Source organism: Thamnophis elegans, chromosome 4 (assembly GCF_009769535.1).
Source record: "Thamnophis elegans isolate rThaEle1 chromosome 4, rThaEle1.pri, whole genome shotgun sequence".
Taxonomy (NCBI): Eukaryota; Metazoa; Chordata; class Lepidosauria; order Squamata; family Colubridae; genus Thamnophis; species Thamnophis elegans.
The window spans coordinates 130,619,983-130,634,863 of NC_045544.1; the positions used below are offsets into that span (position 1 = coordinate 130,619,983).

General features: G+C 39.6%; 1 protein-coding gene across 5 annotated transcripts in view; it reads right to left on the reverse strand.

Moving 5' to 3' along the window:
* Positions 1-2,383: 2,383 nt before the first annotated feature.
* The window catches only part of NLK (nemo like kinase), a 116,379-nt gene continuing 103,881 nt past the window's right edge, over positions 2,384-14,881 (reverse strand). For 4 of the 5 annotated variants that reach the window (XM_032215071.1, XM_032215067.1, XM_032215069.1 and 1 more), the window contains exons 8-11: positions 14,527-14,613; positions 9,523-9,721; positions 8,642-8,735; positions 2,384-3,833 (exon numbers count right to left, since the gene is read on the reverse strand). In XM_032215071.1, the coding sequence (XP_032070962.1) occupies positions 3,779-3,833; positions 8,642-8,735; positions 9,523-9,721; positions 14,527-14,613 (435 nt within the window). In that variant the 3' untranslated portion in view covers positions 2,384-3,778. Of the gene's footprint in view, positions 3,834-8,635; positions 8,736-9,522; positions 9,722-14,526; positions 14,614-14,881 lie in introns of all 5 variants that reach the window. The other variant, XM_032215068.1, reaches the window with a different exon arrangement.

Sequence of the window (14,881 nt, forward strand, 5' to 3'; positions counted from 1 at the left end):
AGTAGAATTCTGGGAGTTTAAGTCCGCATCTCTTAAACTTGCCCATGTTGAGAAGATTGGACTTGGATGGTGGAGATCAAGTCTAGCCAACAGTTGAATGAACCTTCCTGGTGGAAGAGGATTAACTGGATCTCAATGCACAGTTACTTCGTTGCTGTTTTCTAGAGGATACTTTGGAGGAGGCTAGAACATGATGGATTCTGGTGCCCAAATAATGTGGAATAGTTATTAGCAGAATGAGCTGTGCTGGAGAAGTATCAACATGGCAAGAGTCAGTCTATATGGAAGCATATTCAGAAAAATTGATTGACCCACTTTTTAAAATGCACCAAGTCAACAATTAAGCAGCCACAACAGGAAGTTTATGGAAAGAGTTCTGTGCTTCTGTTAAACGCTGAGGCGGCATTATTTTAGAATATTGTAGCTTTCTTTAAATTAACTGATTCCGCCAACGATCAAAAACACATCCATAATCAAATCTCTTTTTTGGTTTTTTAAAGGTGTTTGCACATATCTCAGCAGAAGAGGTCTCTTGGATGTCTGAGAAGGAAAGAGAAGCACTAAGAGATGATCCTTTTAGCTGAAGTAATTTTGTTAAACAAGTAACATTTTATCAAAAGGTGAAAGGAACAGGTTTTCAAATGTGGAAGGGCTTGAACATTTTGTATTGTTTTCAACTATTTAAAATATTTTGTATGTATTTTTATACGGCTACTATATCCAACCTGCAAGAAGTTCGATTACTGCTACATGGCAGTAAAAACCTGCAGGAACTGCTAATGTTGCCATCTAATGGTGTTCATTTGGATGTTTTGTCCGAGATGAGTTGTGCTGTAATAATTCACATGATTCTCAATTGCCATTATTAGCGTTATAAGCCAATATTATCTTATAATGTGGTGGCACAGTGGTTAGAATGCAGTATTGCACGCTAACTCTGCCCACAGCCAGGAGATTGATCCTAACTCAAGGTTGACCCAGCCTTTCATCCCTCCGAAGTTGGTAAAATGAGGACCCAGATTGTTAGTGGCAACCTGCTGACTCTGTCAACTGCTTAGAGTGCTGTAAAGCAGTGCAAAGTGTTATATAAGTCTAGGTGTTACTGCTATTACTATTCTCCATGTTGCTACATTAACAGTTTATCAACTGATGAAACATTATTGGATATACATTTCATGCTTGTCCTCTTTATTTACCATGCCACTTGCCTCCAATATACCACTGAATTATTACCTCTAATAGGGTACTAATATATCTCTGTAGTTATTCAGGGCTAAACACCACAGCTCCTTTATTTTCCCTTTGAATTTAGCTTCTTGTTCCCTCATTGTACATACTTATTTTTAAACATGTCTTCTACTTTGTCTGAATCCTTCTCAAAAGTGTGATGTTTAGCCCTTGAGTTGCCCATGAATGAAGAAAGATCTAGAATTCTCACCTCGGTTAATATGGAAAATGCAACCTTAGTCTCAGTCCTGCAGCTACCTTTAGTTGCCAACTCTGAAGCGTCAGTCATAATGTAAGTAGTCCAGAGGGGGCATTCAGCCAGTTCTGACAGGTTCTGGAGAACCAGTAGCGGAAATTTTAAGGAGGTTGGAGAACCGTCCCCATCCCCGCTTATCTTCTTTTGTTGCCCTTTACAGGAGAACAGAGCTGGAAAGCAGGTTAATGGGGTGTGGAGGGAATGGGGATTTTGCAGTATCCTTCCCCTGCCACGCTCATAGAACCGGTAGTAAACTTTTTTGAATCCCATCACTGAAGTAGTCAGAGGTTCCAGATATTCAACCAGCTCTCTGTGACCCCTCAATGGCCTCCTTTACATGCAACTTCGTGTAACAAATCTTTGGAAGAGTCCAAATCCATTATTAATGAGTTGCATGCCCCAAATCAGTAGAAGGATAAAACAACAATAACAACAACATAGTCACGGAAGTTTGTTTGCTTGTTTGTTTCAAATGTCACATTTAATGTTTTCACCACTTTACTTCAAAATCTACATTGTACAAAGTGACCCGCAAGTGTGCCACATTTAACAGACCAACCTCTGAGATTTTACCTTTCATACCAGTGTCTTCATGGGCTCTTTTTAAGTTAAAAAGACGATTCTCATTCAAGTTAATTGAAACGTTGCAGTTGGTTTTGTTTGTTTTAAATTCTCAGGAGCCACACAAAACAACAAAGATATTTCACCATCTTTGTTTGAGAAATTCAAAATTTGTCTTCCCCGCCCCCAGCTAAATGACTACTTCATTGAAGTTAAAACTTCCAAAAACGTAAATTAATAGAATCCAGTTCCAACTCAGATCACCCTTTCTGAAAATACTCTGCTAAATACAGATAACTTACAAATAACTTTAACAGTTAATTGTCCATGACAAACACCAAGGTTTCTCTTATTTATTTTTTTTAATATCCCAGACCAACATTCAAAAATTCGAGACCATCCATTCGTTATTTCTTTGTACAGTTGAAAAACAGTCTTCAGTTTTTCTTGCCTTTTTTAAATATAAAAGTTGGAAGGGACATTCAAGTTTCAAGTCTCCACGCTGGACTAAAAAAAAAAAAATCAGGTGGAGGTAAACAAGCCGTGTTGTATACTTCCAGGAGGTAGAGGCCTTCAATTTGTGTTCATATATATATATACATATGCACAGAATAATTCAGTGTTTGAACAGAACACACACAAAAAGGAATTAGCCAAAAAGTAATAAAAGTTATTTACTACTGTGACATTTCAAGACTTCCACAGCTTTGCCTAATGACACAAATACAATTAACATAATTCCCTATGTGCTTTCCCCCACTATTTTTTCATTTCTTTTTCATCCAACTGTCCAGTGCAGGATTAAAAAAAAAAGAAATCACAAAGTTTTACAGATCTAAAAATGTGTAAACTACTTTCTCATGCGCACATCTCTCTCTCTCTCTTTCTCTCTCTCTTTCTCTCCATGGCAATGGATATCAAGATTATTTTTTTAAAATATTAGCCCCCGAATGGAATGCGTGCTGGGGCAGAGGGAAGGGAAGGGAAAGGGATGGTTCATGTAAGAAAAAGAGCAGAAAAAGCTTCTAATAAAAATAGATTAAATATATATATTTATATATATTTATTTATAACTTGGGAAGGGTTCAAAGGAAAAGACACTTTTCTCTCCTAGTCAAAACTCATTCTCTCTACTCACAAAATCAGACTGGAAAACAGCACGCAGGCATCACCACTTCGCTACTGAGAAGCTATGGAGATGGATGTGACCACCAGGTGACGTTGCCCTCTCACTCTTGGCCACTGCGCCCTCTGATGAGGCTTTATGATTGGTCATGATTAAGTTTTGTATTCCCTGTTTTGTTTTTTCAAGCAAAAGTCCCAATTCTTTAGGAATGGCTCAATATCAAAATAGCTTATACAATTTCTTTTATACAATTTCACTTTTAAAACTGAAGAAAAAAAATTGGTTCAATCTTTTTGTTTGTTTGTTCCGAGCCAAGCAAGATTCACAGCTGCACTACAATTCATAAATTTAAGGGGAAAAAAGTGCAACCCTGGATAAAATATATATATTTTTTCCTAAAAGCACAACCCCACCTTTGACAGGATTTAAAAGCCTAGTTAACATTTTTCTAACTCTTATTTGTATAACATACAAGGATAGTGGTTGTTAATTTAAAACTTCATTAGTAAAATTACAGTACAAGCATGATTAAATCTCCAGAATTGCAAATCCCAGAATCCAGTGGAAAGCTACATTATGTCTTCAGTAGTATACTATATCTTCCACTTTCATTCCCAGACCAGTGGAGATGGTGGCATCTCAGACGGCTGAGCAACAGTGGAACTGGAAAGGAATAAACAGAGAAGATCAACTTTCCCTCTCAAGAGGTTGGCGGGGCACAGAGAATGCTAAGAACACACACATTTAATCATAAATTCAATTTTTAAAAAATCACCATACAAGCGGAAGCCCTTCCAACTCAAGAGGATTAGAATCTGGAGCTATGTATCTGGTATTATGTATATTAACTGCAGCTAGGATTGTATTTGTGCAACATTAGAAAAAATAATGAAATACCGTCCGATGAGAGTGTCATTAAGAAAATACTAGACTGTGCAGAAATGGACTCTTGAACACTCAATGGACTCTTGACTCTTGAGCACCACTTGTCGGCTGTGACCAGGGGGGCATTTGCCCAGGTTCGCCTGGTGCACCAGTTACGTCCCTACCTGAACCAGGAGGCCCTCACAACAGTCACTCATGCCCTTGTGACCTCTAGACTGGACTACTGCAACGTGCTCTACATGGGGCAGCCCTTGAAGAGTATTCGGAGACTTCAGCTTGTCCAGAATGCAGCCGCGCGAGCGATCGTGGGTGTACCTCGGTTCACCCACGTAACACCTATCCTCCGCGAGCTGCACTGGCTGCCTATTGGTCTCCGGATACGCTTCAAGGCGCTAGTCGTTACTTATAAAGCCCTTCATGGTATTGGACCTGGGTACTTGAGAGACCGCCTGCTGCCAATTACCTCCACTAGACCGATTAGATCCCACAGATTAGGCCTCCTCCGAATCCCATCCACCGGCCAGTGTCGACTGGCGACTACCCGGAGGAGAGCCTTCTCTGTGGCTGCTCCGACCCTCTGGAACGAACTCCCCGTGGAGATTTGAACCCTCACCACCCTCCAGGCCTTCCGCAAAGCCCTCAAAACCTGGTTGTTCCGACAGGCCTAGGGCTAAAGAGCTGTTGCCCCCGTCTCGAATGGTATGACTGTTGTGAGTTTTAAATTATATATTGTTATGTTGTTGTTTTTAAATCTTTTGTCTGTATCCCCCTCCCCTGTTCGAGTTGTGAGCCACTCTGAGTCCCCTTCGGGGGAAAAGGGCGCATATAAATTTAATAAACTGAACTGAACTGAAACTGGATAGACTAACGTTTATTATTAAAGATAAAGAAGTAACTGAGTATTTCTCGACATGCGATACATTTTACGAATGGTTAGATAATAGAAATAGAAGTTAGAAAAGAGGAGATATAAAAAAGAGGGAATGATATTGTGGAGGGAATTTAATGAAGATATTATGTATTACTGTAACTGTGTGGATATAGTTATATTATTAATAGTATTGTGATGAATATTTCATTTTTCATTTTATTATTAAAGCTTATAGGCCGCCCTTTTCCCTGAGGGGCGACTTACAAATCATGGGAAGGGGAGTGCAAGACAAAAAAGACATAAAACTGTGCGTGAATAATAAAAAAAAGAAAAAATAACAATAAAACACAACTTTCACTCAACATTCGGGTGGGGCGGATTAGGATCTTATCCCCAGGCCTGACGGGATAGCCAGATCTTAAGGGCTGTGCGGAAGGTCTGGACAGTGGTGAGGGTACGAATCTCCACGGGGAGGTCGTTCCAAAGGGTCGGAGCTGCTACTGAGAAGGCTCTCCTCCGCGTAGTCGCCAGTCGGCACTGACTGGCGGATGGAACTCGGAGGAGGCCTAATCTGTGCGATCTGATAGGTCGAAGGGAGGTAATCGGCAGGAGGCGGTCTCTCAAGTACGCAGATCCACTACCATGGAGCGATTTATGGATGGTAAGTAGCACCTTGAAGCGCACCCGGAGATCAACAGGTAGCCAGCGCAGCTCGCGGAGCATAGGTGTTATGTGGGTGAACCGTGGTGTGCCCACAATCACTCGCGCGGCCGCATTCTGGACTAGCTGAAGTCGCCGGATGCTCTTCAAGGGCAGCCCCATGTAGAGCACATTGCAGTATTCCAGCCTAGAGATCACAAGGGCTCGAGTGACTGTTGTGAGGGCCTCCCGGTTCAGGTAGGGTCGCAACTGGCGCACCAGGCGAACCTGGGCGAACGCCCCCCTGGTCATAATATTATAACAAATATGTGCCTTTTGATTGTTTAAAACCCTGATACCACACTGTTTGATGGAAATGGAAAGTAATATAAATAAAACAAATAATAAAAAAAGGAATCTGGAGTTTGAGAAAGAAATATACTTTTCGGTTTTCACCATAGTGAAAGCAGAAGTTTAAGAGAAAATAAGACATCCTGGGGCAAAGTAAGGCTCCTTCCTCTTTTCTTCCTAAAATTATTGCAACGTGCAGCAATGCTTTAGATTACTGCAATGCTCTCTACATGGGGCTGGCCTTGAAGAGCATTCAGAAACTTCAATTGGTGCAGAATGTAGCTGTGCAGCAGTGATGGGTTCCGGATTCCGCCCCAGAGTCACCCACATGCATGTGCGCGTAAGCTGCAAAAACTTAAGCACAGGTAAGAAGCGCAGGCAGGCAGGCCCTCCGGAGCACCGTACCGGAACAGTACCCAGTGCAGGATCTGGTACGCCCATACCAGGGTGTACCGCCTGCAACCCACCATTGCTATGCGGGCAGTAAATGATGCTGGATACATGGCACAAGTAACACCACTACTATGTGAGCTGCACTGGCTACTGCTGTGCTTCTGGGTGAAATTCAAAGTCCTGGTTTTCACCTTTAAAGCCTTAACTTTAAGGCTACCTGAGGGGTGGTCTTTTTCCAAATTGGGACTGTGCATGCTGCTGAATGCTGAACCCATTAGGCAAAGAAGCCTGACTGGCAAACACTATGAGGCAAGCCTTCTCTGCTGTACCCTGCTTTGTAGAATACTCTCCACTCTGAGATTAGAATGCCCCCCCCCCAAACCCTGTTGGTTTTTGGGTAAAGCTTTAAAAACTTGGCTATGTGCTTGGAGTTTGGAATGTGTTAAGCCCTCTGTTTATTAGTAGGTTAACTATCCTGCCTGCTGCATGTACTTATTTTGCTTAATGTTTTATTCTTTTATTGTTTTTTATTGCTTTAATGGTTTTACACTTTTAGGATTGTAAGTTGCCCAGAGCCACTTGACTGAGATGGGCAACTATAGAAATTGAGTAAATAAATAGTAAATAAAGGAGATACAGAATACTATGCTATGTGGAATAGATTATATTAACGGTTAGAAACACGAGGTGGAAGTTGGAATATGAAAGAATCAGGTTAGGGGGACATGGAGAGAGATACTACGTATGTATTAGAATGTAGGTATTAGAATGATAGATACATTATTCTAGAATATGATGGTTAAAAATAACTGTGCAACACTAGCATTGTTTAAAATAGTACATATGTTATTTGTTTTTATCTTTGTTTTATAGCAAGTGGAATGCCAGGACAATTATACTGTATTCAATATATTCATATGTAATCAATAAAAATATATTTAAAAAAAACACTAAACTCTTCGCTACCTTCTGCCAAGATCATGACTAACTTCTCCTGAGTCTTTTTTAATCACAGTTCGGTCCTCTTGTCTCTCATCAAAACACAGTTTGTCCCTTTAATATTTTGGGGTTTAGGGCGACATCCTTTTTAATGTTCTTTCCTTCAGTATCTTCATTCTGTCCATATATTCTCTCTTAGGGAAACTCCCTCTTGTCTCTGCCTACATTCTTTTTGCTTCCCCCTTAGGAGAGAACTCTAATGTAAAGGTTCTAAATGGAACCACTTTGGTTCTCGGTTCTCCTCCCACTTGTTTTGTGAAGCTTTGCACTTAGACGTCAAAAACAATTAATATTGAATTTTATCATTGGGATTACACCCAGTGTCCTCCACCTATTGTGAAAGGACCAACCGCTGATGAGATAAGAGTACTTTGGAGTACACTTCTTTTATGTGTAATTTATTATCAGCTGTCTTGAGGTTTATCCAATTAAAAGTGAGATATAATTATTTAAACAGAGATAAACAAGTCAAAGATCATATTCCTGAGTGTTGCTGGGTAGGACTGAAATAACTGGAGCTCCCTCTTTCCTCTCATGCACAAGGATTGTGAAATGAGGCCTGAAATTATCCATGGAATGTAGATGCCCCACCCCATCTAAATTAAACAAACTGCATTGTTACCTCACTCCCCTATCTTTATTTTTGCCTAAGGTTAAATTTAGACTCTAAAGCTTTAAGGGAATGAGTGTTTTTCCTTTGCTTACATCAAATTACCATATATATTGCACCATTCACCACCAATGATGCACAAGCTTGAATGCTCTTCCTTCTACAACTAGACAGGAGGGTAACAGCTTGAATACCAGGCTGTGTTCTGCCAAGCTAAGGGATTGCTGATTCCATGGGATGAAATAACCGCAATGGAAAATTCTTACTTCTTTATTCATCCAAAGGAGGTTATAGACAGGTGAAAAATTCCAAGGCAGCAACCTACTGTTTTATTCTTTTTGTCTGCATTTTGCCTGCTTTTGGTTAACATAAAAAATAGCGGAAGAAGAACATTTGCAGCTCAGGATTGAACTGTGGGTCCTTGATGCTCTCAGTGCTTGATGGGTAATGAAATGTCTTCAAGAAAACAAAACATCATCAGATCTTGTAGTCTAGCATTGATGATGCTATCTAATTTGGTAGTGAAATGTCTGTGAGAAAATAACCAAACTCAGAAAGCACCAAGGATCCCACAAAAATCTATCATTCAAAATGTTAAAGCATTCTTAACAAATCAAGCATGCAGGTAGTATAACTGGAAGGTTCCTTAGTTCAAGAGGATTAAAACAAATGTTTCACCATTAAGGAAATAAATGAATATCAGAAGTGATTACATACAGTTACCTAATAAAGCTCTTAAAAGCAGCAGATTGGGGATTGATGCACAAAGGTACTCTATTTCCTTTCTGCTGTTCCAAAATGAACTGATGGATTATTTCTGGAAAAAAAAGTAGGAGAAAAAAAACAAAATCCAAATTCATGCTTTCCAATGCATGAACAAAACAGGATATTGTTGACTAGTAAACATTGGATTTGTGGCAAGGACACATTTTTATAGATTTTATATTTAGCTGTTTGTTAAGTCACTGGGGATCCTTGTGGAATGTGGTATAGAAAATGCTGTAAGTAAATTAATACCAACATTAACTGTGCATTTGGATGGAGTCACTCACGCCTACTGCTTCAGTGACTCCATCCAGCCACTTCATTCTCTGTCGTCCCCTTCTTCTTTTGTCCTCAATCGTTCCCAGCATTAGGCTCTTCTCCAGGGAGTAATTCCTTCTCACTAGGTGGCCAAAGTATTTGATTTACATATTTATGTATTAATTTTATAACCTGCTTTATTTTGCATAATTCATGGTGACATACCTAATGCTGTGTCCTATTTTCTCCACAGCAACAACCTAGTATGGTTGGTTGGGCTGAGAGAAAGAGACTAACCTAAAATATAAAATATAAACTTTCAGCAATCTTCTGTGATTGTAGGATTGTGACATTTCTTTTCATTTATTTTATAAATATTTCAAATTTCCCATCTAATATATTTTTTCCATGCAAATACTGACAAATTGATGTATTGCCCTTTTCCTGGCTTAATGAGATGCAAGTTATTAAGCAAACAAATATGTATAAATATATAAATGATAGAAATGTATATTTATCCTAAGTGTACATTATTGCTAAATAATGTAAAGGATTGTGATCTCCTAATTTATAATACTGACCTTTAACCTGCCGGACAGAACTGAGGTTCTTTTCAAAAGTATCATCGAATTTAGGATTTGTGATGGGTTCAAAATCACTGGTGTAAACTCTTCCAGTAGAAGTGGAAAAACAACATTTGCACATACAGGTGTGATATCGTAATCGCCCTTCGTCAAGATATGGATGAGCTAAGGCATCCTTAGCGGATATTCTTTTGGACTGAATACAGAAAAATACAAATTACTGTTGCATATAGATTTTAGTTTATCACACACACACACACACACACACACACACACACACACACACACACACACATACTCACACACACATATGCCGAGAGATAACAAACTCCATGATAAACTTTTTCTAACTTTAATGTTTGATAAGTGAAACCATTAGGAGGCAGTGTTCACTTAAAAGTCAGTGTTGCTGTAACTGAAATATTTTTTTACATGGAAAGAGTGTATTTATTTATTTACATACTGGCAAAAAGCACTAACCCTATTTACGGGGTACATGGCATGTTAAGTAGGCACTGACATGCTTTATCTGCTGCCCCTCTCACCGGTACATGATTCTGGGTGTTGCTTCCATTCCCTTCCACCAAAGTCAGTAAGAATGCCGGCAAGACATCCACCAACCTTAACAAGACAGTTGGGCATAGCTATCTGTCAAAATTTGCTCTGCTTCGCTACCCATGCTACAGTCCTTCTTGCTTGCTTCACCCCAAACCACCCCTTGCTGCCAGTTGTGGTCAACTGCTGTTCAGGCAGACCCAGATCAGCTGAGGTACCTGGCAGATACAGAGGGAAAACCAGGTGTGGTAGAAATGGACTTTCCTGTTGCCATACCAAAAATGAACTGAATAGTGAGAGAAGAAAGCAAGCAACCTCTTTTTCTACCTGCAGGTGCTATGCAATTGATATGGAAATGCGATTTGGTGAGGCTGCTAGAATTTTTATAGTGATTTTCTAAGAGGGGGAGAGAAAGCTTCAAAGGAAGACATGCATTTTAGGAAGCATGTGAACTGACTTTCGCAGTCCCCCTCTCCCTCAATTTAAATCTGATAAACCCATCAAAGAATAGCAGCTGTATTTCAGGGCAGAACAAAATTTAATATTTTGCCATAAACTAATGTATTTCAATAAGAAGCTATCCTTGTCTGCCCTGAACCTGTTTTAGATGGAACCAACTATTAAAAAGCCAATACTTTTGTTGCCATTTCAGAAATGAAGTTGAAAACAGTATTCCTTTGGCCCCTGGAGCACAAATCACCCCCCCGCCCTTCCAAGCAAGTAATTAAAGGAGCCTGCCTTTTCACAGGTTTCTATGCAAGCCATGAAAAAAAAATGGATCTGTTTCAAGAGTAACTGCATGAATTGACATTAATGATTAGCAGAGAACTGCTGGGCTCATGGGAAGGCCAAAGTGCTCTACTGAAATTATTTTTCAGGCATACATAAGCCTAGAAAACCTTTTAATACTGTTAACTTAGAGGGTGCGATGGCTCAGTGTTTAAAGAGGCTGAACTTATCAACTGGAAAGCTGACAGCCTTGGGTTAAAAACCCGAAAGCTGTGGGGTGGGGTGAGCTCCTGTTACTTGTCCCAGCCCTTGCCAACCTAGCCGTTCAAAAGCATCCAAATGCAAGTAGGTAAATAGGTTCAACTTTGGTGAGAAGATAACAGCACTCCGTGTACCTCAGTGTATAGTCATGCTGGCCACATGGCAACAACAATGTCTTTGGACCTCCCTTGGCTAAGAAACAAGAGATGAACACCCCCCCTCTAGAGTCGGTCACAACTAGAGAGGGGAAACCTTTACCTTTAACTTAATAGCAGTTGGAGGGGAATGGCCTTGATGGTTCTTGAGGATGCTAAGAGTAGAAACTAAAACAAAGCAGGGGCTGAGCTCTATCCTGGGCTGGTGGCAGGGTGGCTGAGTTATATGAGTGGACGGAGGGGGTCCCTAGCCAGGGGAATCAGGAGACTGGAGTTGGTGGGAGGAAAGGAAGGCATTGGAGGGCTTATGGCAAGTCAGTACATTCAGGAGGTGACAGACGGGATGTTTTGATGGGAGCTAGAGGGTGGGCCTTTTGGGGGAAGATGCCCCGGTGTTGGGTACCAGTGTCATGTTCTGTCCCTCTGTTCAGGCCTAGGCTCTGGTCAGCACAGCTGAGAACTACCTGTATATCAGGATCACCAACCTTTTGGACCTCGGGGACCTCTAAATGCATAATTTTAAATCCCACGGACCACTAATATGAATTTTTAAAAAAGATAAATAGAATTTAGTGCAATATAAAAATGCAAATAATTTTTCTGTGAACCACCAACATTTTCTCATGGACCACTAGTGGTCCACCTTTTAGCTATGATACTTCCTGCTCATTCTTGTACCACATTTTCCTTCAACCACGCATCAATGCTTTATTTGAGAAATTCTATCATGATTATCACTTGGGACACCATGTGGAATGCAGGGAGAACTGGCTGTAAGAGAAAATTATAATCGCCTGGCAGATCATCTGCCATCGAGAACATGATAAGTTGCTGAACTGTAAGCAGCCACAGCTCGAGAGACTCATGGAAAGATCATGTTTTAGGATCTGGCCTTTGCGGTCTGCAAAAATTGCTACAAAAGACTAAAGCTCTATAAAGGGATGTTTGTGCAAGACGGCTACCAATATGTAACACTTTGTGCAAAGCCTAAGGCTGATGTGAATGTAGAAATGTAGTATAGTGTGCTGCACAAATAAAGGCATGGAATTATTCATTATGCCGAATACTGAGAAAATAGATAAGAAAGTAGAATTTGGCTTTATAATCGGCCTTTTCTGCCCCAAAGGTACAGTTCAGTTCCTCACAGCTTTAAAGCAGCCTTTATTCTGAAAAAATAAACTGACTGCCTAAGAGGGGTAAGAGAGATAAAGAAGATTCCCATTCTCTTTAAAGAGTTCACACATCTCTTCCTTCCAGGGCTGTTCACAGGGGAACAGACATTACATTTTTCCTTCCTAGGTCTGCAGATGAAACAAGAGTTTTCAGAGAAGAACAATAATTCCTCTTCTGTGAATTGCTCCTCCACGAGTATGGCAAAAGCTAAAGGATTTCTCTCATGAGGGAAGTTGGATTATATAGGTGAATGTTGATGCTTTTCAGCATAGCTGTGCAGAGCAGAAGTCCAAGACATCTGAAGGGCAGCAGGCTGGAGAAAGCTTCACCGAAAGAGAAAAAGAGAAGTCCGGTGCAAAGGTTTCAACACCAATAAGGAAGGCATGCCATTCCCGTAAGAATAACAGGAGGGAAAGTGAACTTGCTGCAATTTGGCAGGTGGCCACACAGGTGAACAAATAAAGTGACATGGGATTTATGAGATGGACTCTTCAAACTTCTTCAGAAAAAAAAAAATCCTTCTTCCCCTTTGAGGCCAGTTGGTTGGAAAACATGGGCTGCCTGTCTTAAAGAGAGTCAGATATGCTCAATCTTTGTGAATATCTTAAAAAATGCACTCACTGGAGAAGTGCAGATAAAATTTGGGAGCTCATGAACAAGATAGTAAGAGGAAATGGCAAATACAACTCCAATAATGTAAAAGAACTGAATTAAAATCTTCCTTTTGCTACTAAATTAATAGTTCATGTATGACAGACACAAAAAGGGGACTACCTTTCTTTACTGTAGTCTCCTTTATTGCTAAAGTAATAGGAGGCAAAATATTATGAGCCCAATTATATATTGTTACCTATAACCTCTTCCTTGTTCCACAGGTAAGAATCTGGACCTATGTATCATCTTCTAGTGTCTACGCTAGTACACAATTGTAATTTTATCTTTCCAGTTTTCATTCAGTAGAGCTATATCTTAAATATTGCTTCAGGGAGACTTCTAGTGAGGTCAGGATGAGCTAGATTCCCTGAAGAGGTGGGGATGATATTTATGGCGGAGACTGATGGTCAGATGGATTGTGGCTGGCAAAATCTCTTCAGGGAAAGGAAAGATAATGAGTTTGCCCATATGTACTCTGGATAGTTGATCTCTGTGAGTAGGCTACAGAAACCAAAGTTTTTTTCAGTCAGTTTATGAGTCTTGCAGCTGGAGTCAAGAGATTCCATCTAAGCCCCCATTTCTAAGGTAGCCTATCAGAATACAAAGCTTGGCCAAGCCTCATTTCTTCATTTGGAATTGCCTTTTTTTTAAAAAAAAAAAACTGCTTTTCAAATACCAAGAACCTTCAGAATGTCATGCTTTTATCTATTTCATTGGGTGAGTCTCCTTCTCAGTAAAGGAAGTTTCAAGTATAAGTTCAATAACTCAGAATTTTTAAAAACTTTTTGGAATAGACAGCAAAAGGCTGTTTATAATGTTGATTTTGGAAAGTTAAAAATGGGCTAAGGATTTGAAATAAGACTCTGAAATTAATTATAAAAAATATAATTAACATATAACTATAAGAATATTTCCTGTGCGAAATTGCTGTTGTTTGGATTCCTTAGGAAAAATAATGATAAGATAGGACTTTGAAGGTTGGATACTAGAGCGAACTAGAAAAAATGAAAGATCACAATTAAAGGGGAAGAATACTTAATGAGAATGTAGAATGGAGCAATACTAACACTGGATGTTTTGAAGGGTATTTATGAACAATGAACTCAGAAGTTGATTTTAAGAACGTCATTATAGATAATGTGTAAATGGCGTTACAGAAAAGAGACAATACAGTACTGAAATTGATTTCAATGTGGATTTAAACATGACAAGAATGATATGGGAAAAGCTCAAACAGCACCAAAGACTCCACTAGTATTTGTCCTATATCCTCAGCATTGAGGACAGAATCAAGAATTCATTATGTCATTCTGCTATTTTTCTATCTTCCTCTGACACATCTTTGGATATTTTTTCCTGTTGTTTGCCATGTGCTTCTCAAGTCTTTTATGCATACTTTATGGACTATGATATATATATATTGCTATAATTACCACCACCCCACTCCCTTTTCTATTTTAAGTCTATAACTTACTGGATCGAAGACCAACATCCTACAAAGGAGATGAACGGCTTCATGTGTAGCTTGGCTGGATAATGTATACAGGACAGGAAGGGATGGCTGTGAAGAGAAAGAGAAAAGGCACTGAGCGTCATCAGAATAATTGAGATGCCAAAATGCAACACTGTCTTTTCTGAATCATGGCTAAAATTACTGAATACATTCAGGTTTTTTTAAAAAAATGATTAAAAAAAAAACTGTTATGGAAATGAATGAAGAGGGCAAGTTAGTCTAGCAAGCTCTTCCAGCAAAACAGGTTAGGTTAAGACCAGCAAGCTCTTCCAGGGGAGCAGATTTTAAAATAAAATGTAATTGTTCTATTTTTAGT